Source organism: Bufo gargarizans, chromosome 7 (assembly GCF_014858855.1).
Source record: "Bufo gargarizans isolate SCDJY-AF-19 chromosome 7, ASM1485885v1, whole genome shotgun sequence".
In the NCBI taxonomy this organism is placed as follows: domain Eukaryota; kingdom Metazoa; phylum Chordata; class Amphibia; order Anura; family Bufonidae; genus Bufo; species Bufo gargarizans.
In genome coordinates this window covers 100,626,209-100,650,495 of record NC_058086.1, presented here as the reverse complement: position 1 = coordinate 100,650,495, position 24,287 = coordinate 100,626,209, and the positions used below count along the sequence as shown (strand labels likewise).

General features: G+C 43.4%; 1 protein-coding gene across 5 annotated transcripts in view; it reads right to left on the bottom strand.

The window, feature by feature from the left end:
• FOXRED2 (FAD dependent oxidoreductase domain containing 2) overlaps positions 1–24,287 on the bottom strand; it is a 576,662-nt gene that overhangs the window by 522,901 nt on the left and 29,474 nt on the right. For 3 of the 5 annotated variants that reach the window (XM_044301271.1, XM_044301274.1, XM_044301275.1), the window contains exons 3-4: positions 17,911–18,014; positions 14,186–14,671 (exon numbers count right to left, since the gene is read on the bottom strand). In XM_044301271.1, the coding sequence (XP_044157206.1) occupies positions 14,186–14,671; positions 17,911–17,969 (545 nt within the window). In that variant the 5' untranslated portion in view covers positions 17,970–18,014. Of the gene's footprint in view, positions 1–14,185; positions 14,672–15,208; positions 15,336–17,910; positions 18,015–24,287 lie in introns of those variants that run through there. The other 2 variants (XM_044301272.1, XM_044301273.1) reach the window with 2 other exon arrangements.

Below are 24,287 nucleotides of genomic sequence, written 5' to 3'. Positions count from 1 at the left end.
AACCTGTAGAAAGCAGTGGCAGTCTGACCCAAAGTTCGGACGAGGAGGTTGAGGTCCCTGATACCACCAGGCGTACCCGGCCCTGTGTTGCTAGACCACAGGTTGCGCAGGATCCGCTTCAAGGGCAGCAGAGTGGGGCTGGCACTGTCGGATTACGTGGTGATCCATACACCAGCAGCGCAGCCCATCGTGGACCTAGTACCAGCACTGCCGTAGAACATGGTGAAGTGGCGAGCACCAGAAGGGCAGTTGAAGCTGGTACGGTGGCACGTGCAGTAGTTCCCCCGTCGCAGCCACCGCACAGACAGGCCCGTAGAGCCCCTAGAGTCCCTGAGGTGTTGGCAAACCCTGATTGGCAGCCCCCAACTTCAGCTGCACCAGTAGTTCCCCCTTTCACCGCCCAGTCTGGAGTTCGGGTTGAGACAGCTCAGATCGGTTTGGCACAGTTTTTTTCTTAGCTGTTCTTCACTGCAGAGCTGTTGGACTTAGTTGTGGCAGAAACAAATCTATATGCCACTCAATTTATAGCCGCCAACCGGGGAAGCTATTATGCCCAGTCTTTCCGGTGGAAACCCGTCCAAGTTTCCGAAATTAAAACTTTTCTGGGCCTTCTCCTCAACATGGGCCTAACAAAAAAGCATGAATTGCGGTCATATTGGTCCACAAACCCAATTCATCACATGCCCATGTTCTCTGCTGCCATCTCCAGGACACGATTTGAGACCATCCTGCGTTTCCTGCACTTTAGTGACAACAGCACCTCCCGTCCCAGACGCCACACATCTTTTGACCGGCTCCACCAAATTCGGCCCCTCATAGACCACTTTAACACCAAATTTGCAGATTTGTATACTCCTGAGCAAAACATCTGCGTAGACGAGTCCCTTATACATTTTACCGGGCGCCTTGGCTTCAAACAATACATCCCAAGCAAGCGCGCCCGGTATGGGGTCAAATTGTATAAGTGGATCTATGAAGGTAAAGATCAGACCCTGGAGCCGGTCGGTTGCCCTGACTACCTGGGGAGCAGTGGGAAGACAGTCTGGGACTTGGTGTCACCCTTATTCGGCAAGGGGTACCATCTTTATGTGGACAATTTCTACACAAGTGTACCCCTCTTCAGGCATTTGTTCCTAGAACAGATTGGCTGCTGTGGCACTGCGCCACCTAGTCGCCGGGGCTTCCCCCAATGGGTTACCACCCGTCTTGCAAGGGGGGAGAGGGCTGCCTTGTGTAACCAAGAACTGCTCGCGGTGAAATGGAGAGACAAGCGTTACGTTTACATGCTCTCCTCCATTCACCCAAATTGAACGAGCAACCAGTGTAATTGAAAAGACCCTCTGTGTCCATGACTATAATTCGCTCATGGGAGGGGTGGACTTCAATGACCAGATGTTGGCTCCCTATTTACTTTCCCACAGAACCAGACGCTGGTATAAGAAGGTGTCTGTATATTTGATTCAATTGGCTGGATATAATAGTTTTGTTCTCTACAGTAAGGCTGGGAGAACAATATCCTTCCTCAAATTTCAGGAAGAGATCATCGAGAACCTCCTGTATCCAGGAGATTCTGTGGCTCCAACCACCTGTGTAGTGAGCCGTCTACACAAGCGACATTTCCCCAGTGTCGTTGCCGGTACCTCAAACCAACCGCCACCCTGAAAAAAACGTCGGGTCTGTAGCAGGAGTGGAATAAGGCGTGACACCCTGACTGCCCTGACCACCCTGCCCTATGCTTAGGGGAGTGTTTCCAGAAGTACCACACACAGGTACACTTAGCATAGGGATTGCATCTCACAGGACAGGCACACAGGGCTATTAGGGCCCATTCACACAGAGCTGCTGCAAACCTCTCCTTTCACCAGGGACAAAGTGCATAAGGTACTTCGCCACATCTCTGGGCGATTTGCGCTTTGCACATTGTCCCATGGGGAAGGAGAGGTTTGTCCTATAAAGGTAAAAAATAAATAAAATAAAAAAATCACTGCCAAGCAAAAAAGTTAATGTTCTGTTTCCAAAGTTCATAAAAGTTAATGTTCTGTTCAAAAGTTATTACAAAGTTCATGTTAATAAATTTATTGCGTTGCGGCCTGTTTTTTTTTTTTACCTTCTAGGTGGACCAACCGATCGACCAGCTGCAGCACTGATGTGCATTCTGACAGAAGCATTGCGCTGCTGTCAGATTACACATAAGTCGGTGTATGCGGCGCTGCAAGACGAGATTTCTCCTCTGCAGTAAAAAATATATGTTTGCCGATGCTTATGAGCTAAGGTGGCGGTGGTGTTCATATGCTTTGGCAAACACTTTGTATATAAAAAAACAAAAACAAAAAAAACGGCAATGATTTATTCATCCACATCGATTGATGTGAATGGAGAAATCGGGTTTGCCAGGGCATACGAGTTAAGTGGGTATGGATGTTGGGCGGAGCTCCTATGTCCTGGCAGATGCCTTTCCCCTCCTTTTTTTTTTGGTAGAGATTTTTTCATCCACATTGATCGATGCGAATGAAGAAATCTGTGCCGTTCAGTTTTTCTTTCAGCCCAGAGGCAACGGAAAAAAAAAAAATATCTCATTACCTGTATGCTCAATATAAGGAGAATAGCAGAAACTCCTAATGCTGGCCAGACATGTAAAGATTGCAGAGACCCTCAAATGCCAGGGCAGTACAAACACCCCATTTTGGAAAGAAGACACCCTAAGGTTTTCACTGATGAGCATAGTAAGTTCATATAAGTTTTTATTTTTTGTCACAAGTTAGCGGAAAATTATGTTTTTTTTCTTAGAAAGTCTCATATTCCACTAACTAGTGACAAAAAATATAAACTTCCATGAACTCACTATGCCCATCACGAAATACCTTGGGGTGTCTGCTTTCCAAAATGGGGTCACATGTGGGGCATTTATACTGCCCTGGAATTTTAGGGGCCCTAAAGCGTGAGAAGAAATCTGGAATCTAAATGTCTAAAAATGCCCTCCTAAACGGAATTTGTGCCCCTTTGCGCCCCTAGGCTGCCAAAAAGTGTCACACATGTGGTATCGCCGTACTCAGGAGAAGTTGGGCAATGTGTTTTGGGGTGTCTTTTTACAAATACCCATGCTGGGTGAGAGAAATATCTCTAAAAGTCAACTTTTCAAATTTTTTTATACAAAGTTGTTATTTTAGAGAGATATTTCTCTCACCCAGCATGGGTATATGTAAAAAGACACCCCAAAACACATTGCCCAACTTCTCCTGAGTACGGCGATACCACACGTGTGACACTTTTTTGCAGCCTAGGTGGGCAAATGGGCACAAATTCTAAAGAGCACCTTTAGGATTTCACAGGACATTTTTTACACATTTGAATTTCAAACTACTTCTCACGCATTAGGGCCCCTAAAATGCCAAGGCAGTATAACTACCCCACAAGTGACCCCATTTTGGAAAGAAGACACCCCAAGGTATTTTGTGATGGGCATAGTGAGTTCATGGAAGTTTTCATTTTTTGTCACAAGTTAGTGGAATATGAGAGTTTGTAGGAAAAAAAAAAAAAATCATTTCCCACTAACTTGTGATAAAAAATCATTTTCCACTAACTTGTGACAAAAAATAAAAAGTTCTATGAACTCACTATGCCCATCAGTGAATACCTTAGGGCATGGATGCCAAACTCATGGCCCTCCAGATGTTGCAAAACTACAACTCCCATCATTCCCTGATAGCTGTAGTATGCCCAGGCATGATGGGAGTTGTAGTTTTGCAACAGCTGGAGGGCCACGAGTTTGACATCCCTGCCTTAGGGTGTCTACTTTCCGAAATGGGGTCATTTGTGTTTTGTTTTTTTTACTGTCTGGGCATTGTAGAACCTCAGGAAACATGACAGGTGCTCAGAAAGTCAGAGCTGCTTCAAAATGCGGAAATTCACATTTTTGTACCATAGTTTGTTAACGCTATAACTTTTACCCAAACCATTTTTTTTTTACCCAAACATTTTTTTTTTAATCAAAGACATGTAAAACAATAAATTTAGAGAAAAATTTATATAGAAATGTAGTTTAAAAAAATAAAAAATTACAACTGAAAGTGAAAAATGTCGGTAAATTTCCATTAATAACAAAAAAAGTTAAAATGTCAGCAGCAATGAAATACCACCAAATGAAAGCTCTATTAGTGAGAAGAAAATGAGATAAAATTCATTTGGGTGCTAAGTTGTATGACCGAGCAATAAACGGTGAAAGTAGTGTAGTGCAGAATTGTAAAAAGTGGTCTGGTCATTAAGGGTGTTTAAGCTAGGGGCGCTGAGGTGGTTAAAGGAGTGCCCGCAGTCAATGAAGTGTTTTGCTACCGGTTTCTCTATCATGGCCTTCCTAATGGTACTCTTGTGTTTATTTATTCGTTCCCTGAGCTCCATAGTGGTTTCTCTCACATAAATGTAGCTACAGGGGCACTGTATCATGTAGACTATATCTCTGGATCTACAGGTGTAGTATTCCCTAATCTTGAAGGTTTTCCCACTATATGGATGGGTAAATACCGTACATCACCTTTCATAATCCTACTGCAGTTACAACATGATAAACATGTTGTGGACATTTTATTAGGATGTGTATTTAATATATTGTGTATTGTCACCATGTCTCTCAGTGTCAGGGTAAACCATTGGAGTGGATATCTTCCCGTGTATGTCCTGTCACAGCTGCTGGGCGCAGAGTTTCATGTGAAGGGAGAATAATGGTGATGGTCTTGGTTGGTGTGGGTGTTTTTTTCTTTTATGCATTTTCTTTTAGTGCTGTCCAATTGCAGCACAGAGCGTCACAGCCAGGGAGGTTTTTCTCTTTTATTTTGGACTTTTTATTTTTTTATTTTATTTGCATTTTTTTTAAACATATTTTTGCCACATATGTCCCCCAAGAGGATTTTTTTAAAATGTTTTCAATTTTTATTTATTTATAATTTTTAAACTTTTTTTATATGTATATTTTTTTCCACATAATTTTTCACCAAGAGATCACTGAAAGACCTTTGGGCGACTTTTTTTTTTTTTTTTTTTTCTTCACCATTTCCACTGTAACTGGGGCATCCAAAGGAGTCCCAGCTACAGGGGAAACCAGTCTGCTGTTATTTTTTTTGTACAAGTCAGAGCTGATCAGGGACTACTAACCCTGCTGCTCTGCACTACTCATGAAATCACCAGGTCCAGACTGCAGAGTGCTCAATGAGGAGAAGGCAGAAGTGCTGATAAACCTCTTCTGATTTCTCCTCAGGTCTACTGCTGTCACTTACAGCTGGGTGCCCAACCTGCTTCAGTGCACGAGCAGGTGCTGTAATCCAGCGCTGTGCGGTGCTCCAGTCAGAAACACAGCTGATCGCAGGATCAGCTATGGTTCTGCCCAGCAGGACGGGGGCCGCAAACCATGACTCAGGGGGACGAATGTTTGTGCACCCTTGTTCTAGATGCAGAGGATGACCCCTCATCGCACTCACAGGTATAAACAGATCATGACCCCTGATATATTTATACATAATTATTAGATCACCCGTCTTTTTGTCTAAACTGAATAACCCTAATTTTGATCTTTCTGGGTACTGCAGTCCACCCATTCAAGTTATTATTTTAGTTGCCCTCTTCAGAACCTTCTTCAGCTCTGTTATGTCTGTCTTGTTTACAGAAGCCCAGAATTGAACACAAAACTCCAAGTGTGGACTGACTAGCGATTTATAAAGTGGCAGGACTATGTTCTCATCTCCGAAATCTATGTTCCTTTTGATACAACCCATTATCCTATTGGCCTTGGTAGCAGCTTCCTGACACTAGTTTCTACAGTTTAGTTTGTTGTCCACTTCGTTATTTTCCATGTCAGTGTACCATTTAGTATGTATGGGTGACTTGCATTATTCCTTCCCATGTGCAAAACCTTACATTTCTCAGTGTTAAACCTTGTCTGCCAATTCTCTGCCTAAGCCTTCAATCTATCCAGATCCATCTGTAACAGTATATTGTGCCCTTGCATATACTGTACACAGTTTAGTGTTGTTTGCAAAAATTTATATTTTACTGTGCAAACAGTAAACAAGATCATTACTAAGTATATTGAAGAGAATAGGGCCCAATACTGACCCCTGAGGTACCCCACTAGTGACAGTGACCCAATCTGATTGTGTACTATTAATAACCACCCTCTGTTTTCTATCATTGAGCCAGTTACTTACCCACATTCAGACATTTTCTCCCAGTCCAAGCATTCTTATTTTATATACTAACCCTTTATGTGGTACAGTAACAAATGCTTTGGAGAAGTCAATATTTATGACTTCCATTGACTCGCCGTGGTCAAGTCTAGAAACTGATTAAATTAGTTTAACAGGACTGACCCGTCATAAAGCCATGCTGATAGGGAGTTATACGCTTATTTTCACTGAGATACTCCATGATAACATCTCCTAGAAAACTTTCAAACAATTTACCCACTTTAGACTTACTGGATTATAGTTTCCGGGCTCTGTTTTTGACCCATTTTTAAATTTTGGCAGCACATTTGCTAAGCATTAGAGTCCCTAAATATCAGAAATAAGGGTCTGTCTACGACATTACTTAAAGAGGACCTTTCACCTAAAAAAAAAAAAGTAAACTAAGACTATAGCGTTACTTACATGCCCCCGTGATTTCTTGAACGTTAATTCTTTTTTCATTCTGTGCCCCCGTTTGTCCGCTATGCCCCCCGGAATAATTCCCGCCGTCTATGCTAATGAGCCAGCCTCAAATGGGCTGGCTTTAAAAGTTCTCCCGGTCGTGATAGACGAAATCGCTCCAGTTCTCTGAAGTCTCGCGAGAACTGGAGCGTCTTCTCCCTGGCTAAGAGCGGAGCGCGCTGATTGGATGCGCTCCGTGCCAGGGAGAAGATGGAAGGCACGACCGGGAGAACTTTTAAAGCCAGCCCATTTGAGGCTGGCTCATTAGCATAGACGGCGGGAATTATTCCGGGGGGCATAGCGGACAAACAGGGGCACAGAATGAAAAAAGAATTAACGTTCAAGAAATCATGGGGGCATGTAAGTAACGCTATAGTCTTAGTTTACATTTTTTTTTTTAGGTGAAAGGTCCTCTTTAATTCTCTTAGGATCTGGGGGGCCTGTTGATTTGTCTATTTTAATGCACGGAGTCAGACAGGGCACTTTTAATGGGGAATTTACTTTTACATTCTGCAGTTTATTTTCCTCAGTAAATACAGTGTTGAAAAAAAATATTTAATAGACTTGCTTTCTCCTCATCACTCTTTACAAATCCTCCCATATCACTCTTTAAAGGGCCAACACTTTCAGCTTTAAACTTTTTATATAACTGAAGAACATTTTAGGGTTAATTGAACTCTCTTTGGCAACGAGTCTCTCTTTCTCCAGCTTGGCTAATTTTAATCTGTCTTTTACATATACTATTTTTTTCTCATAGTTTTTCGATGCTTCCTCGCTATCTTCACACTACACAAATGCTTGTAGCGCTAACAAAATAATTTATCAAGGTGCAAAATAGTACCTAAAACAACTATATGTGCACAAAGTAAGGACTTATGAACACAACCGTCCATTGTTCCATATCTGGGGTTGCTTTTTATCTGATTTAAGTCCTCTTCCGTTCCGGTATTGCACAAAACATATCTGTATGGTTTCCAGTTTTTGATCCATTTTTTGCAGATCGTATGCAGAAACAGTAACTTATTAATCACCAAACACATGAGCAATATAGGCTGGGCATAGCATTTCTATAGTATGGATCCGCAAAATATGGACGAAATACGGATGACATATGGATGTGTTCCGTGTGTGTTCCATATTTTTTGTGGACGTATTGACTTGAATGGGGCCTCGGACCGCAATTTGCGGACAATAATAGGACATGTGCTACTATTTTACGGAACAGCCATGCGGAGAAACGGAAACGGAATGCACACAGAGTAACTTCTTTATTTTCTACAGCCCCATTGAAGTGAATGGTTCCACATACAGTCCGCAAAAAACCTGGAACGGAAGCGGAAACAAAATACGTGTGCATGACCCCTAAGAAAGAAAGAGGAATACCCAACACAGAGTATAAGAAAAAATAAACAACTGACAAACACAGGTAGAAACTATTAACCCCATCCTGACAGAACAATTTTTCCTTTTTCATTTTTTACTCCCTGCATTCCTAGAGCCATAACTCTTTGGTTTTTGCAAAATAAGTTGTATTGCTTTCTATTGGCACCATTTAATGCTGCATATGATGCGGTTTAAAGCTGTAAAAAGAACAAGTTGGAATTTGAAAAAATAAAAATAAAATTCAATTCTGCCACAGTTTTATGGGTTTAATTTTTACACTGTTCCCTATGTGGTAAAACTGACCTCTTACCTTAACCCCTTAAGGACTCAGCCCTATTTCACCTTAAGGACTTGGCCATTTTTTGCAAACCTGACCAGTGTCCCTTTAAGTGCTCATAACTTTAAAACGCTTTGACTTACCCAGGCCGTTCTCAGATTGTTTTTTCGTCACATATTGTACTTCATGACACTGCTAAAATTGGGTCAAAAAAGTAAAATTTTTTGCATAAAAAAATACCATATTTACCAAAAATTTAAAAAAAATTGCAAATTTTAAAGTTTCAGTTTCTCTACTTCTGTAATACATAGTAATACCCCCAAAAATGTGACGACTTTACATTCCCCATATGTCTACTTCATGTTTGTAGCATTTTGGGAATGATATTTTATTTTTTGGGGATGTTACAAGGCTTAGAAGTTTAGAAGCAAATTTTTTAATTTTTCAGAAATCTTCAAAATCCCACTTTTTCTGAACCAGTTCAGGTTTGAAGTCATATTGTGAGGCTTAGATAATAGAAACCTCCCGTTCTAGAAACTACACCCCTCAAGGTATTCAAAACAGTTTTTTTTAACTTTATTAACCCTTTAGGTCTTCCATAATAGTTAATTGATTGAGAAACAATTTCGAAATTTCTATTTTTTGGAAAATTTTCCAATTAATCAATTTTTTCCAGGAATAAAACAAGGGTTAACTGCCAAACAAAACTCAAAATGGGTTGCCCCGATTCTGTAGTTTGCAGAAACACCCCATATGTGGTCGTAAACTACTGTTTGGCCGAACGGGAGGACATAGAAGGAGGGGAACACCATATAGGTTTTGGATGGCAGATTTTGCAGGACTGGTTTTGTTTATACCATGTCCCATTTGAAGCCCCCTGTTGCACCCCTAGAATAGAAATTTCAAAAAAATGACTCCAGCTAAGAAAGTACACCCCTCAAGGTATTCAAAACTGGGTTTACAAACTTTGTTAACCCTTTAGGTGTTCCACAAGAGTTATAGGCAGATGGAGAAACAATTTCAAAATTTCTATTTTTTGGAAAATTTTCCATTTTAACCCTTACTTTATTACTGGAAAAAATTGGCTTAACAGCCAAACAAAACTCAAAATGGGTTGCCTTGATTCTGTAGTTTGCAGAAACACCCCATATGTGGTGGTAAACTACTATTTGGCTAAACGGCAGGACATAGAAGAAGGGGAACGCCATATGGTTTTTGGAAGGCAGATTTTCCTGGACTGGTTTATTTACACCATGTACCCTTTCAAGCCCCCTGATGCACCCCTAGAGTAGAAACTCCATAAAAGTGACCCCATCTAGATAACTACGGGATAAGGTGGTTGTTGTTTTGGGACTATTTTAGGGGTAAATATGATTTTTGGTTGCTCTATATTACTCTTTTTTGAGGCAAGGTAACAAAAAATTTTAATTCTAAAATTGTTTCTACATTCGCTATTTAGTTTTGTGGAACACCTAAAGGGTTAACATAGTTTGTAAAGTAACTTTTGAATACCTTGAGGGGTGTAGTTTCTTAGATGGGGTCACTTTTTTGGAGTTTCTAGTCTAGGCTACATTGGGGGGGGGGGCTTCTAATGGGACATGGTGTCAAAAAAAAAAAAAACAGTCCATCAAAATCTGCCTTCCAGAAACCATATGGAGTTCCCTTCGTTCTATGCCCTGCCGTGCGGCTATATAGCCATTTATGTCCACATATGGGGTGTTTCTGCAAACTACAGAATCAGGGCAATAAATATTTAGTTTTGTTTGGCTGTTAACCCTTGCTTTATTACCGGAAAAAAGGTTTGAAAAGGAAATTTTGCCCAAAAATTTGTGTTTTGGCACCGTTTTTTAATTTATATTTTTAACACCGTTCATCCGAGGCGTTTGGTCAAAAGTTATTTTTATAGCGACGACTTTTACGCACGCGACAATGCCCAATATATATGGCTCTCAGACTTTGGAGACACTAAGCAGGCATCCTAAAAACTGCGGCCCTCCAGATGTTGTAAAACTACAATTCCCACCATGTCCTGCTGATGGCTGTAGGTTATCTGGGTATGCTGGGAGTTATAGTTTTAAAACATCTGGAGGGCCGCAGTTTGAGGATGCCTGCACTAAAACTAATATTTTTGGGGGGGATTTTTTTTTTTCCGTGTCTCCAAAGTCTGAGAGCCATAGTTTTTTATGTTCTCTAGTGGACTGTTGGGGATTATAAAAATTTAGTACTCCATGGAAGTGTGATACTCCCTGAAGCAATCGATAACGCAGAGGCCCGGATGATCGAGTGGTGGTGTCCTTCCGTATCCCCCTCCTGCGACACACTCTGCACTTTTTTGGGGTTCGTCCCTTCTTTCCAGTATGGGGGACCACACCTGGAAAGTGTTGGCCAGGGACGATCCGGGCGCCTCCAGTTCCCAAGGTACTCCGGCCTGCTCTTTCCCGGTCCGAAAAGATCAGGGCCTGGAGGACTGCCTCATACAATTGGAGGAATGTCCCTGTGCTGCCAGCGCTTCGGGATAGTACAAAAGGGTTGTACATGGCAACCTGTACCAAGTAGACCGCAACTTTTTTGTACCATGCCCGGGTTTTGCGCATGGCGTTATATGGCTTGAGGACTTGATCAGAGAGATCAACTCCTCCCATATACTGATTGTAGTCGACGATACAATCGGGCTTGAGGACCGTTGCCGCGGTACCTCGCACAGAGACGGGGGTGGTGCTGTTACAGTGGAATGTGGACAGCATAAGGACATCCCTCTTGTTCTTATACCTGACTAGCAACAGGTTTCCACTGGTAAGGGCACGGGTCTCACCCCTGGGGATAGGTACCTGGAGGGGGTGGGCAGGGAGGCCGCGCCGATTTTTCCGCACGGTCCCACAAGCGAACATGGATCTGGCGGCAAGGGACTGGAACAAGGGGATACTGGTATAAAAGTTATCCACATACAAGTAGTAACTGTTATCCAGCAGTGGGTACATAAGGTCCCACACGAGTTTCCCGCTAACACCCAGAGTGGGGGGACATTCTGGGGGTTGAATACGGGAATCTCGCCCCTTGTACACACGAAATTTGTAAGTGTACCCTGAGGTACTCTCACAAATTGTGTATAGCTTCACGCCATACCTCGCCCGCTTTGTGGGAATATATTGGCGGAAACTGAGTCTCCCCTTGAACGCAACGAGAGACTCATCAACCGCGACCTCCCTTCCAGGTAGGTAGGCCTCCATGAATTTGGCCCCAAAGTGATCGATGACCGGCCATATCTTATACAGACGGTCATAGGCAGGATCACCTCGGGGGGGGGGACATGCTGCATTATCGGAATAATGGTGGTAGGGGTAAGTGGCAGGGGGGTCTGGGGTCTGAGAGATGGAACACAGAAAGTTTTAAATAAAAGTTATTTATTTTTATTTTTCCTAACTAACTTTTCCCTTCTTTCCCTGCCTAACGGTGCCTCTCCCTCACTGACCCTAACCTACCTGGATGGCGATGGGTGCAAGAGGGTGATGGATGCCGATTTTAGGGGGACTCAGAAGCTGGTGCTGGACGGTGCTGCACGGTGATGGTGCTGGACAGGAAGAGGAGGGGCGAGAGGAGCGCAGGAAGTTTGAATCTCACGCCTCGCTCCTCTACACCAATCAGCACCCTGGACAGCGTTGTTTAGCACCAGGGCCAGCACCGCTTCTCCAAATCTTCATACTGCGATTGGTGGTGTATAATCACGCCACCGATCGCAGTCTTTTTCCGATTCATCGGGTCACAGGAGACCCGAATGGTCCGGAAATGCAGAAAACCGCAGGTCTGAATTGACCTGCGGTTTTCTGCGATCGCCGATACGGGGGGGGTTTACGGGATGCCGGATGAATGATTTCAGCAGGAATCCCGCTCCGATTAACCCCCACGGCGCCGGAGTCACAATTTAAAGTTAGTCCTTAAGGACTCGGGAAATAGGGCGTACCGGTACGCCCTGCGTGCTTAAGGGGTTAAAGGGCTTCTGTAACCCCTAAGAGTCATTTTTTTGGGGGGGCTAATTAAAATCCTTATACTGCGATTTTTCAATATATAGTGCTCTTACCCTTTTCTGTTGGCTAGTTTCTTTAAAAACGGCACTTTTATAATATGTAAATTACCTCTCTACCAGCAAGTAGGGCATCTACTTGCTGGTAGCCGTCGCATCCTCCTTTAAAAAAAACGCCCACTCCTCCTGCTGATTGACAGGGCCAGCGAGTACTCTTCTCCTCCGGCTGGCCCTGTCTGCAATTCAAATCCCGTGCCTGCACCTCATTCGGCACAGGCGCTCTGAGAGAAGGACGCTCGCCTCCTCAGCACTTCTTCAGTGCGCCTGCGCCGATGAAGTCTTCTCTTTCGGGTGACGTCATCGGCGCAGGCGCACTGAGGAAGTGCTGAGGAAGCGAGCGTCCTTCTCTCAGAGCTCCTGCGCGGAATGAGGTGCAGGCGCGGGATTTGAATTGCAGACAGGGCCAGCCGGAGGAGGAGAGCACTCGCTGGCCCTGTCAATCAACAGGAGGAGGGGGCGTTTTTTTGAAAGGAGGATGCGACTCCCTACTTGCTGGTAGAGAGGTAATTTACATATTATAAAAGTGCAGTTTTTAAAGAAACTAGCCAACAGAAAAGGGTAAGAGCACTATATGTTGAAAAATCGCAGTATAAAGGATTTTAATTAGCCCATAATAAAAATAAAAATAGAGGGGGGGGGGGAGGTTTGACAGAAGCCCTTTAATTTTCCGGGTCAGTAAAATTACAGAAATATCATATTTTTATAGATGTTCCTGTTTTAATACTTTAAAAAAAGTAAGTCTTAAAAAAATAAAATAATCTTTGCATAGCTATATAATGACCCCTATACCATTTTTATATTTATGCATGACTATTTGTCACTTTTTATTGATTTTTAGATTTTAATAGTTCGGGTGTTACTATTACCCCTAGAGACTAAGCTCTCTCTGCAACTGCTGTGCCTTCTGCACTTTGATTGACATGACAGGGCCAAGCAGTGTAAACGTCATAATGCCTGGCCCTGTCAATCAAAGTTCAGAGGGTGTGGCAGTTGCAGAGAGAGCCAAGACTCTAGGAGTAACAGCAATGTCCCCATTGCTCATAGAGGCCCATTGTATATACTAAAACTTCATTTTTCTTAGATATACAGCATATATAAATATGGGACCAACACAGATGCCTTCAGCTTCCAAGTTTCATAGGTAGAAATCTGCTGACAGATTCCCTTTAACATTGCAGCCTGCTGTTTCCAGGAATGAAGGTGGTCGGGACTGTGTCTCATCTTGCCTTAGTAATGGCGAGATGAGACAACCCCTTTAATTACTGTGTAGTAATTCTAGGTTACATTCGCAATTTAACTAGTTGGAAATAATTGCCAGGCTTGTTCTCAGACAGATCTTGCAATGCAGGGGTAGACTTTGTTTTTCCTACATCAGTATTAAGTTTACTGTACATAACCATGAAGGTATTCAGCCAACAACAAATGCTAAAAGATTTCAGCTATGGAGTGTGAAAGTGAATAAAGCTTTAAAAAGTGATAAACTGGCCTTCAAAGTTAAAGGGGTTTTCCTAGATTTTATTTTATTTTTTTACTTAAGACCTATCATCAGGATAGGGTATCAGTATCTGATCGGTGGGGGTCCGACTCTTGTGAGCACTATGGCCTTCTCTTCGCTTTTCCTAGGTCAGTGATGTCACGTTCATCATTCAAGTGGTCTAGGTGCAGCTCAGCCCCATTCAATGACAACCTACATTTAGAATAAAGTGCAATCCCCCAACATACACACAGAAGTTATTGTCCTGTCCTGGATAAAGTAGAATAGTTTATGCTTACTTGCACATGTGTTCCTGTTCTGTTTCATCCTCTAGGACAAAGTAATGACCATGCCATGCATCCTGGTTGGATTTCAGTCTAACATGTCTGATTTCTTTGCTATAATGGACACTGAGAGCAGAACTAAAATTCTGCAGATATTTCACCATGTCATCTGCATGTGGAAAAAAGTCCTGAGAGTAATGAAAGAACCGCAGTTCATCCTGACTCAGAAGTGAGTTCCAGTCATGACGAAAATTAAACTCTTTGTTCGTGCGTCCTGTAAAGCGCTTGTTTATGCTGATTAGCTTACGGTGTCTTGGGAAATGATGAAAAAAGCTACCAGGTCCCTGGCTGCGTTCAAATACAACATAGTCCCTTCCAGCCTCTTCCAGAAACTTTGCAATTTGTAGTCCTCCAGGGCCAGCACCAAGTACACAGTAATCATGCGTAATCAGATGTGAAACCACTGATGGGAGGAGAAGAACAACTACAACAACCTGCATCCTGCATAAAAGAAAGATTAAAAGGTCATAAATAAGTGTGTAATACACATGATTCAATTTACATAATCCACATATAGATTGCAGAGTAGCATTTCTATAAGGGTGCTGGCATAGTACTGGGTGATTTACCAGTATACACAATATACTGCGGTAATAAGAAACAGAGATATTGCAATATTGCCATTTCTTAATTACTGTGGTATTTTATGATGTTGCGCCCGCTTCTGACATCAGAACGGAGCGCTGGCTCCCTTCCCTACCGTTCAACCACGTAGGCCTTAGGCCGCTATGCCTAAAGCCTATGAGGCATTAAAATGGAGCAGGCGATCGCGATGACATTATCAAATCCTTCTTTGCCGGGTCACAAGCAGCATGATGACGTAGGCATGTGACCACGTCATCACGCCGACCGTGACCCAGTCATTGCGACTGCCTGTGCCAGGAAGCATCAAATAAGGCCTGTGGCCTGAAGACAGAAGAAGCCTGTGCCCTAAAGACACTCTTGGCATTCTCTTGATGAGCTTCAAGAGGTAGTCACCTGAAATGGTCTTCCAACAGTCTTGAAGGAGTTCCCAGAAATGCTTAGCACTTGTTGGCCCTTTTGCCTTCACTCTGCGGTCCTGCTCACCCGAAATGATCTCGTTTGGGTACAGGTCCGGTGACTGTGGAGGCCAGGTCATCTGGCGCAGCACTCCATCACTCTCCTTCATGGTCAAATAGCCCTTACACAGCCTGGAGGTGTGTTTGGGGTCATTGTCCTGTTGAAAAATAAATGATGGTCCAACTAAACGCAAACCGGGTGGAATAGCATGCCGCTGCAAGATGCAATGGTAGCCATGCTGGTTCAGTATGCCTTCAATTTTGAATAAATCCCCAACAGTGTCACCAGCAAAGCACCACCACACCATCACACCTCCTCCTCCATGCTTCACGGTGGGAACCAGGCATGTAGAGTCAATCCGTTCACCTTTTCTGCGTCGCACAAAGACACGGTGGTTGGAACCAAAGATCTCAAATTTGGACTCATCAGACCAAAGCACAGATTTCCACTGGTCTAATGTCCATTCCTTGTGTTCTTTAGCCCAAACAAGTATCTTCTGCATGTTGCCTGTCCTTAGCAGTGGTTTCCTAGCAGATATTCTACCATGAAGGCCTGATTCACACAGTCTCCTCTTAACAGTTGTTCTAGAGATGTGTCTGCTGCTAGAACTCTGTGTGGCATTGGCCTGGTCTCTAATCTGAGCTGCTGTTAACCTGCGATTTCTGAGGCTGGTGACTTGGATGAACTTATCCTCCGCAGCAGAGGTGACTATTGGTCTTCCTTTCCTGGCGCGGTCCACATGTGAGTCAGTTTCTTTGTAGCGCTTGATGGTTTTTGTGACTGCACTTGGGGACACTTTCAAAGTTTTCCCAATTTTTCGGACTGACTGACCTTCATTTCTTAAAATAATGATGGCCACTCGTTTTTCTTTACTTAGCTGCTTTTTTCTTGCCATAATACAAATTCTAACAGTCTATTCAGTAGGACTATCAGCTGTGTATCCACCTGACTTCTCCACAACGCAACTGATGTTCCCAACCCCATTTATAATGCAAGAAATCCCACTTATTAAACCTGACAGGGCACACCTGTGAAGTGAAAACAATTTCAGGTGACTACCTCTTGAAACTCATCAAGAGAATGCCAAGAGTGTGCAAAGCAGTAATCAAAGCAAAAGGTGGCTACTTTGAAGAACCTAGAATATGACATATTTTCAGTTGTTTCACACTTTTTTGTTATGTATATAATTCCACGTGTGGTAATTCATAGTTTTGATGCCTTCAGTGTGAATCTACAATTTTCATAGTCATGAAAATAAAGAAAAGTATTTGAATGAGAAGGTGTGTCCAAACTTTTGGTCTGTACTGTATATCAGGGCATTATACTATAGTGGGGGAGAATTATATATTGGGGTCATCATACTTGAGGGGAGACCATTATATATGGGAGCATTATACTAGAGAGTGGGAGAGAATTATATATAGTGGCATTATACTGGAGAGAGGGCATTATAGGGGTACCTTAATGCCCTATGTGGGCAAATATTTGGGGCACTGTGGGGGCATTATTATTTGGCACAATATGGGGGGGGGACACCACTACTACTAATGGGGTTTCTATTGGGGGTATTGAAGGTGGCACTATTACTATTGAGGGCAGTCTGTGAGTTATTAGGGGAGACTATTTGTATGGCACTATTATTTCTGCAGTATAGTGTTTGGGGGCATTGAGGAGAACAACAGGTAGTAGTAGGATGAGGATTTTGGGGCTCTAGGAGGGGGGGGGGGGTGATGGAAAGTGAGTAATCCAAGATGTCTGTGTGCCAAACTGTGAAGAAAAAAGACTCGGTTGGAAGAAATCATCATGGCGTTCTGATCTCCAAATGGAGAAGATGAGTAATGAGAACATCTACCTAAAAATCACTGGATGTAAGAGGAATGTGTGGCTGTATTACCCTGTATGTTTAGCAGCATCGTATGTAATGTCCACCCAGATATGTCTTTAAGGCAGTGTGCACACTACCGTATTTTTGGTCTGCATCAATTGAAGTGAAAATAAAAAATCTCTCTTTTTTTTGCGCTCCATCCTCTTTCACCTAGAGATTGCCTAGAGGTGGGAAGGAGGGGTTTAAATGACTCAATGGGATTGTGGCAGATAGCAGGGGCTGCCTGCTGCTTCATGCTCAGTCTAACTACTGTTCTACATAGCAGTGCTGGTTTTAAAGGAGGGATGACATTTCTTCTCTCTTCAGCTCCCACTTCCACTCGCCCCCAATATGCTGTAAATGAGGCTTTAATGTCCAGGGAAGCACAACAGCTTGAGACCTCAAGCAGCTCCCTCCTCACACAATGGAGGCTCAACAGAATCAGTAAGGACAGATATAATATAACTATAGGTCTGTGGCTTAGTGTTGTTTGGGGATGCGAGGTTATTTATATTCTGCACATGTGCCACTTTCCATCTACCACAGAGGGATTCTAAATACTGCATAGTGGGGGTAGGAGTATAGCTAAAGGTTCATGGGCCCTGGGGTTCATGGACCCTGGTGTAAGACTTCAGCGTGAACCCCCGTTCCCTCAGTGCCTTGTAGCAAGGGGCAGGGGTGCAAAATTTAAAAGGCCCCCTCCATACCAACTTCTCAACCTACCCCCTTTCCTCCAGCCCTACTGTTGGAAAACATTACATACTGCACTACATACCTCTTACATCGAGTGATGTCTCCTCTGATGTAGACATTCTCTTTCCTCATCTTCTCCATTCAGACCAGACCACCATGATGATTTCTTTCAGCCATCTCTTGTCTCTGCAGAGTTTGAAAAACAGACATATTAGGTTGCTATTTTTTCATCATCCTGCCTCCAGACTCTGCTCTATAATACTATACTGCAGAAACAGTTCCCCCTGAAAATACTAGTACCACACAGATAGTGCCCCCTTTTATAATTATTGGCACACAGTGCCCTAAAAAACAAATGCACCTAGAAAATAATTGTGTTAGGGCTCGTTCACACGACCGTGCAGTTTTTTGCGGTCCAGAAATTGCGGATCTGCAAAACACAGATGGAGCCCGTGTACCTTCCGCAATTTGCAATACGGAACAGGAGGCCTATTATAGAAATGCCTTTTCTTGTCTGCAAAACATAAGAATAGGAAAAGACTCATAATTTTTGCAGGGACATGGAACGGAGCAACGGATGCGGACAGCACACAGAGTACTGTCCGCATCTTTTGCAGACCCATTGAAATGAATGGTTCCATATACGGACCGTATGCGGAACGCTGAAAACGTCCCGTATACGGAACGCAAAATACATTCGTGTGATCAAGCCCTTAAGCAGTAGAAAAATAACCCCTTATAAAGTGCACCAGTACAAAAAATAAATACCTTTCACTTTTTTCACATTTTGTCCCATTTTGTCCCTCTCTTAGAGATATACGTACGCATAGCGACCCTTTCAGGTTGGGAGAGATTGTAAAAACGAGATTTAGGCAGCTTGTCGTCTGGAATAAGATTAATAGGGCAATCGTACTCCTGGTGAGGGGGCAGCTCCTGGACACCACTCTCTGAAAACACATCCGAAAATTCTGAGAGAAAAGATGGTAGAGTCTTGGTAGAGACCTCTGAAAGAGACGCCGAGAGGCAATTCTCTCTGAAAAAGTCACTCCAATCATTTATTTGCCTTGCTTGCCAATCAATGGTGGGGTTATGTTTAGTGAGCCAGGGTAGCCCCAACACTAGAGGCGTAGGTAATCCGCTTAGGATGAAACATGAGACATCCTCAACATGAGCATCACCCACAGTAAAACGGATATTGTGAACTATGCCCTTTAACAATTTTTGAGAAAGTGGAGCAGAATTGATAGCAAAAACAGGTATATCTTTTCCCAGAGTGCATACCTGGAAACCATGTGTTATAGCAAATTATCAATGAGATTGACAGCTGCTCCACTATCTACAAAAATCTCACAAAAAATGTTCTTGCTCTCTAGCACCACCCTGGCAGGTAGGACAAAACGGGAACTACAAGCAAACGGAAAAGCTTCAATTTCCGCATCAATCTTGCCAATGGTAACAGATGGAAAGTTTTTAGAGGATTTTTTTCTTTTAGTTTCTTTATTACCCTCAAAACTCTCCCTGAATCTTCTAGAGGGACAAACATTTGCCAAATGATTTATACCTCCACAACAGAAACAAACCCTGCCTTGAGAGCTGAATCTTCTACTATCAGAGGCAAGCAAACCCATCTGCATGGTCTCCTGCTCAGAGGGGATTGAGAGAGACTGAGACCCCTGTGCACTGAATGAGACCGCCCACTGTCCTTGGACTGAATATGACAGGAAGGAGTGATCTCGCCTCTCTCTCTAAGATGCCTGTCAATACGAACAGCTTGAGACTGCAAGGAGGCAGGTCTCTAATGAAAGGCAAATGCATCTTTCAATCCCTCCGAAAGACTATAGCAAAATTGACTTCGGAGTGCAGTATCATTCCAACCAGTATCAGCTGCCCATCTCCGAAATTCTGAACAGTATATCTCAGCGGACTGTTTACCCTGGCATAAAAGACACAGTTTAGATTCAGCCAGAGCAATACGGTCCGGGTCCTCATAAATCTGACCCAGGGCTGCAAAAAATTCATCCACCGATCGGAGGGGCCGTGCCCCCACCGGCAGCGAAAAGGCCCAAGACTGAGCGTTATCCCTGAGCAGCGAGATGATGATCCCCACCCTCTGCTCCTCATCACCAGAGGAATGGGGAAGTAGGCGAAAATGGAGTTTGCAAGCCTCTCTAAATGAACAAAATTCTTACTACCCCCGAAGAACGTATCCGGGAGCGAGATCTTAGGCTCAGAACAAACTCCATGAACGCAAGCTGAACCGGTTACCTGAAACGGAGATCTGCTACCTCCAGTGAAAGACCCTGCATGCGTTCAGTCAAAAGTGAAACCAGATCCATGCTTAAGATGGTTTTTGCAGTTTATAATGTCACGGATGGTGTTGCAGAAAACTAGAAGACACAAATAAAGATCCGACTGACTTGATCCCAAACTAAGGAACATAAGGGTGAGCCCTATAAAAGCCCTAGAGCTCTACCTGACTGCTCAGCCCATGCAAAGATCTTTATGATAGATAATCGCATGCCCTCGTACCTAGACCGTGTGACACCTGAAAACACTATATTAGTGAGGGGACACGACCACCGGCTCCCTACAATTAGTCAAGGTCACCTAGGATCAAGCCAACAGGAAAACACAAATAAAGGAACAGACTTATCTGAAGAGCCAGAAGTTGCAGCATCTAGCAGCGAGCACAATCCAGGAAGTTGTATAAACCGCAAAGTGATGCAGTATGGGAGGGGATATAAAGGGATGCAATTAGTGCAACTAGATGGCAGCTGAGAGAGGGAAACGAGATGACAAAATGAAACCAAAACAAAAGAACCTCAAGCAAGAGGTACTGAAGAACATCTGTCAGAGCTTCTCAGATCTCTGGCGGTGACACCGCCACCCCCAGCCCTGCTGTCCCTCATATACCGGTTCGGGTCAATCCTGGTCCCCTACTGGGTCCCTCTTTTCAGCATACGCTCTCACATTGGAGACAAAATGTGAGAGCTATGTTGAATAGCAGGAGATCCAGTAGGAGCCATCGGGAGGATTATGGGAACCTTGTAGAGATAGTTTCCGATGCTCTAGGTTTTGCAGATGAAATGAGGCGAGCATTGGATGACTTGGCACGCCAACATTACGTGCAAAACTTAGTTCCCGGATGGACCAAATGACTCCCGAGCAGGTGCATGAGTTTAACCCTTTAGGGACACAGCCTTTTTTCACCTTAAGGACCAGGCCATTTTTTTGCAAATCTGACCAGTGTCATTTTAAGTGCTGATAACTTTAAAATGCTTTGACTTATCCAGGCCGTTCTGAGATTGTTTTTTCGTCACAAATTGTACTTCATGACAGTGGTAAAATGAAGTTAAAAAAAAAAATTCCTTTTTATTTATAAAAAAAAAAAAATTTTACCAAAAATTTGAAAAAATAGCAAAATTTCCAAGTTTCAATTTCTCTACTTCTATAATACATAGTAATACCTCCAAACATAGTTATTACTTTACATTCCATAAATGTATACTTCATGTTTGCATCATTTTGGGAAGACAGGGGGGCTACCGCTGCCGGTTCAAGAATGTCCAACCCGCAACGCTCCACCTCCCCTCGACGTTTTAAAAATTGAGGGTTTTTTAATATTCTAATTTATTGTTTATATTTAATAACATTTTCTGTAAATTATTGTTAAATAAATAAGTTTTCTTTACTTTACTGTGTGTGCTTATTTTATTTCATACTCAACTGTGGTCACTCCAGCTGTGGGGAAAGTAAAACTCCCAGCAACCAGAGGTCGCAATAACGCCTGTACAAGCGTCATAGACGCCTGTTCAGGCCATTTTACTCCCTGGAAAAAGTCTAAGGCATACCAATACGCCTCAGACTTTTCCCTGCCATTCATCAGCGCAGTGAGCGCTGTGAATGGCACAGGCAGCGCAGCGATGCTGCTTGAAACAACCAATAACAAGGCTCATTACAGTAAGGAGCTTTGTTATTGGTCAGTTTGAGCGGGCTGCCAGAGCTCAGCTTATGGCACACTACTCTGAAGGCAGGAAGGAGGCGCGCGATCCTCACTGGCGGGGTAAGTGGCCTTGCGGATCTGAGTGCCTTGTTTTCCTCTCTAATGATGAGTCTGAAGCACTCAGCCGAGTGCTGTCTCTCCTCCCTGCCAAGTGCGGTACTATTGATGGCCTCAATAGAAGGTCTAGGGGACAGTCTTCACTACGGCGTTCAGCAGTGAGGAAAAGTGGCTGAGCGCTTCAGACTCCTGCTTATAGAAGTCAGCAGGGTTCCCAGCACTGGACACAGGAGACCTCCATACAACCTCCAAAACAGACCTGTAACTTGTCAGCTTTCTTATGAATCCATCAAGGATTCATTGCAGCATGTTCCATCAGACACTGAACTAGACATATTGTTTGCTATAGGGATTTCTTCTGTAATGCAGCGCCACATGGCGGCACATGGTGCTACAAGGACTGCATGTGGCCATTTAAAGCCTCCAGGACATATAGTCCCTCTGCCAAGTGCATGAAGTCTTTGCTGTAAAACTGAATAATCCAATAACCACAGCGGTGGTGGCAATTTTGTGGCATGAGATAGGGCAACAGGGTCATGGAAGTCGAACTCCCCTTTATAGCAAGATCAAGCATAATACAAAATGACAGCCTCTAGATCAGGGATCAGCAACCTCCAGAACTCCAGCTGTTTTGAAGCTACAACTCCCAGTATCCTCCTTACACTTCTTTGGGAGTTACAAGAACAGCTAAGCAAGTGTGCATGCTGGGTGCTGTAGTTTCACAGCAGCGCTGGAGTACCAAAGTTTGCTGCACCCTAGATCAGTGGTTATCACTGCGTGATGACATCATCCAGATCCACAACATGAGACTGTGGCGGTGCAAGGTATGTGACCGGGTCTTTCGCTTGTGCCCTTAGCACCAGCATGCACCACCATATATTTTGCCTGTGTCCTGCTCTGCCAGTGCCTCAGGTCTCTTCAGAGTCTACCAACAGCACCGACATACCCACCTGAGAGCTCATCTACAAGGACGTAACTTTGGTGGGCAGCAATGGCCACGTCATGGATGGCATACCCCAGTGACCAGCGTCACAGAAAAAGAAGCAACAATTAAAGGGATTGTCCCAAGATCAACACTTACAGTTGCAAGAAAAAATATGTGAACCCTTTGGAATAATATGGATTTCTGGAAAAATTGGTCATAAAATGTGATCTGATCTTCATCTAAGCTACAACAATAGACAATCACAGTCTGCTTAAACTAATAACACACAAAGAATGAAATGTTACCATGTTTTTATTGAACACACCATGTAAAAATTCACAGTGCAGGTGGAAAAAGTATGTGAACCCTTGGATTTAATAACTGGTTGAACCTCCTTTGGCAGCAATAACTTCAACCAAACGTTTCATGTAAGTGAACGACTGGCACTCACTATGTGGGTCACAACGACAGCATTTATTAACATAAAGGTCACAAAGATAATCACATCTGGTTAAAACATCATAGTCGACACAAAAAAATTTACATAAAAATACCCCCTTAAAAATTAAAATTCTAATAAAACCATTCACTGATATATGAGGAGGTCTGTTGCATATAGTAAGGGCTATCCTTTGATATTGAAAAAGAGTCCCAATATTCCACTTAGATGGCCAAAGTGAATCTATATTAGTGTTCCTTTAAGACAAGATGGTATGCATCCGGATAAAAATATATGTAAAAGTTCGGATCCTGGTATCCACAGAATATGAGGCTTCGAATGCCTCTTCCACAATACTTAGTCTCTGGTGGTGAGTGCTGTAGAGAGATATGTTGCTTACCGGTCTATCCGAATGTCCGGTCCTCTCGTTACTCGGCTCTCTCCACCACGCTGCTGTAATCGCTGCCGGCGTCTCCGCTACTCTGGTCCGTGTCACGTGATTCTTCAGAGATATCGCGGGATTAGCCGGCTCTATTCCAATGCTGACTCTATTGCAATATTCAAATGCGATTATGTTCGCAGCAAGAGAGTAGAAAAATGGAGCGCTCAAAATTATCTAGGTCGTCTTGGTCATATCCGAATTTGAAGATCGGAACAGGGATCCAACGCCAGACGCGTTTCAGGGACTTCACTCCCCTTCCTCAGTGGCTGAATCCCTGTTGTGACATCACATCCTTTTATATCCCCGCAAGTCTCCTATAAATACCGGACTGGAATGTATCAATTCATATTGCGGTATTGTTGCGTTTTTGATGTGTTTTTTATGCAACACCGTGCACAACGGTCAGGAGTAATTCTTGACCATTCCTCTTTACAGAACTGTTTCAGTTCAGCAATATTCTTGGGATGTCTGGTGTGAATCGCTTTCTTGAGGTCATGCCACAGCATCTCAATCGGGTTGAGGTCAGGACTTTGACTGAGCCACTCCAGAAGGTGTATTTTCTTCTGTTTAAGCCATTCTGTTGTTGATTTACT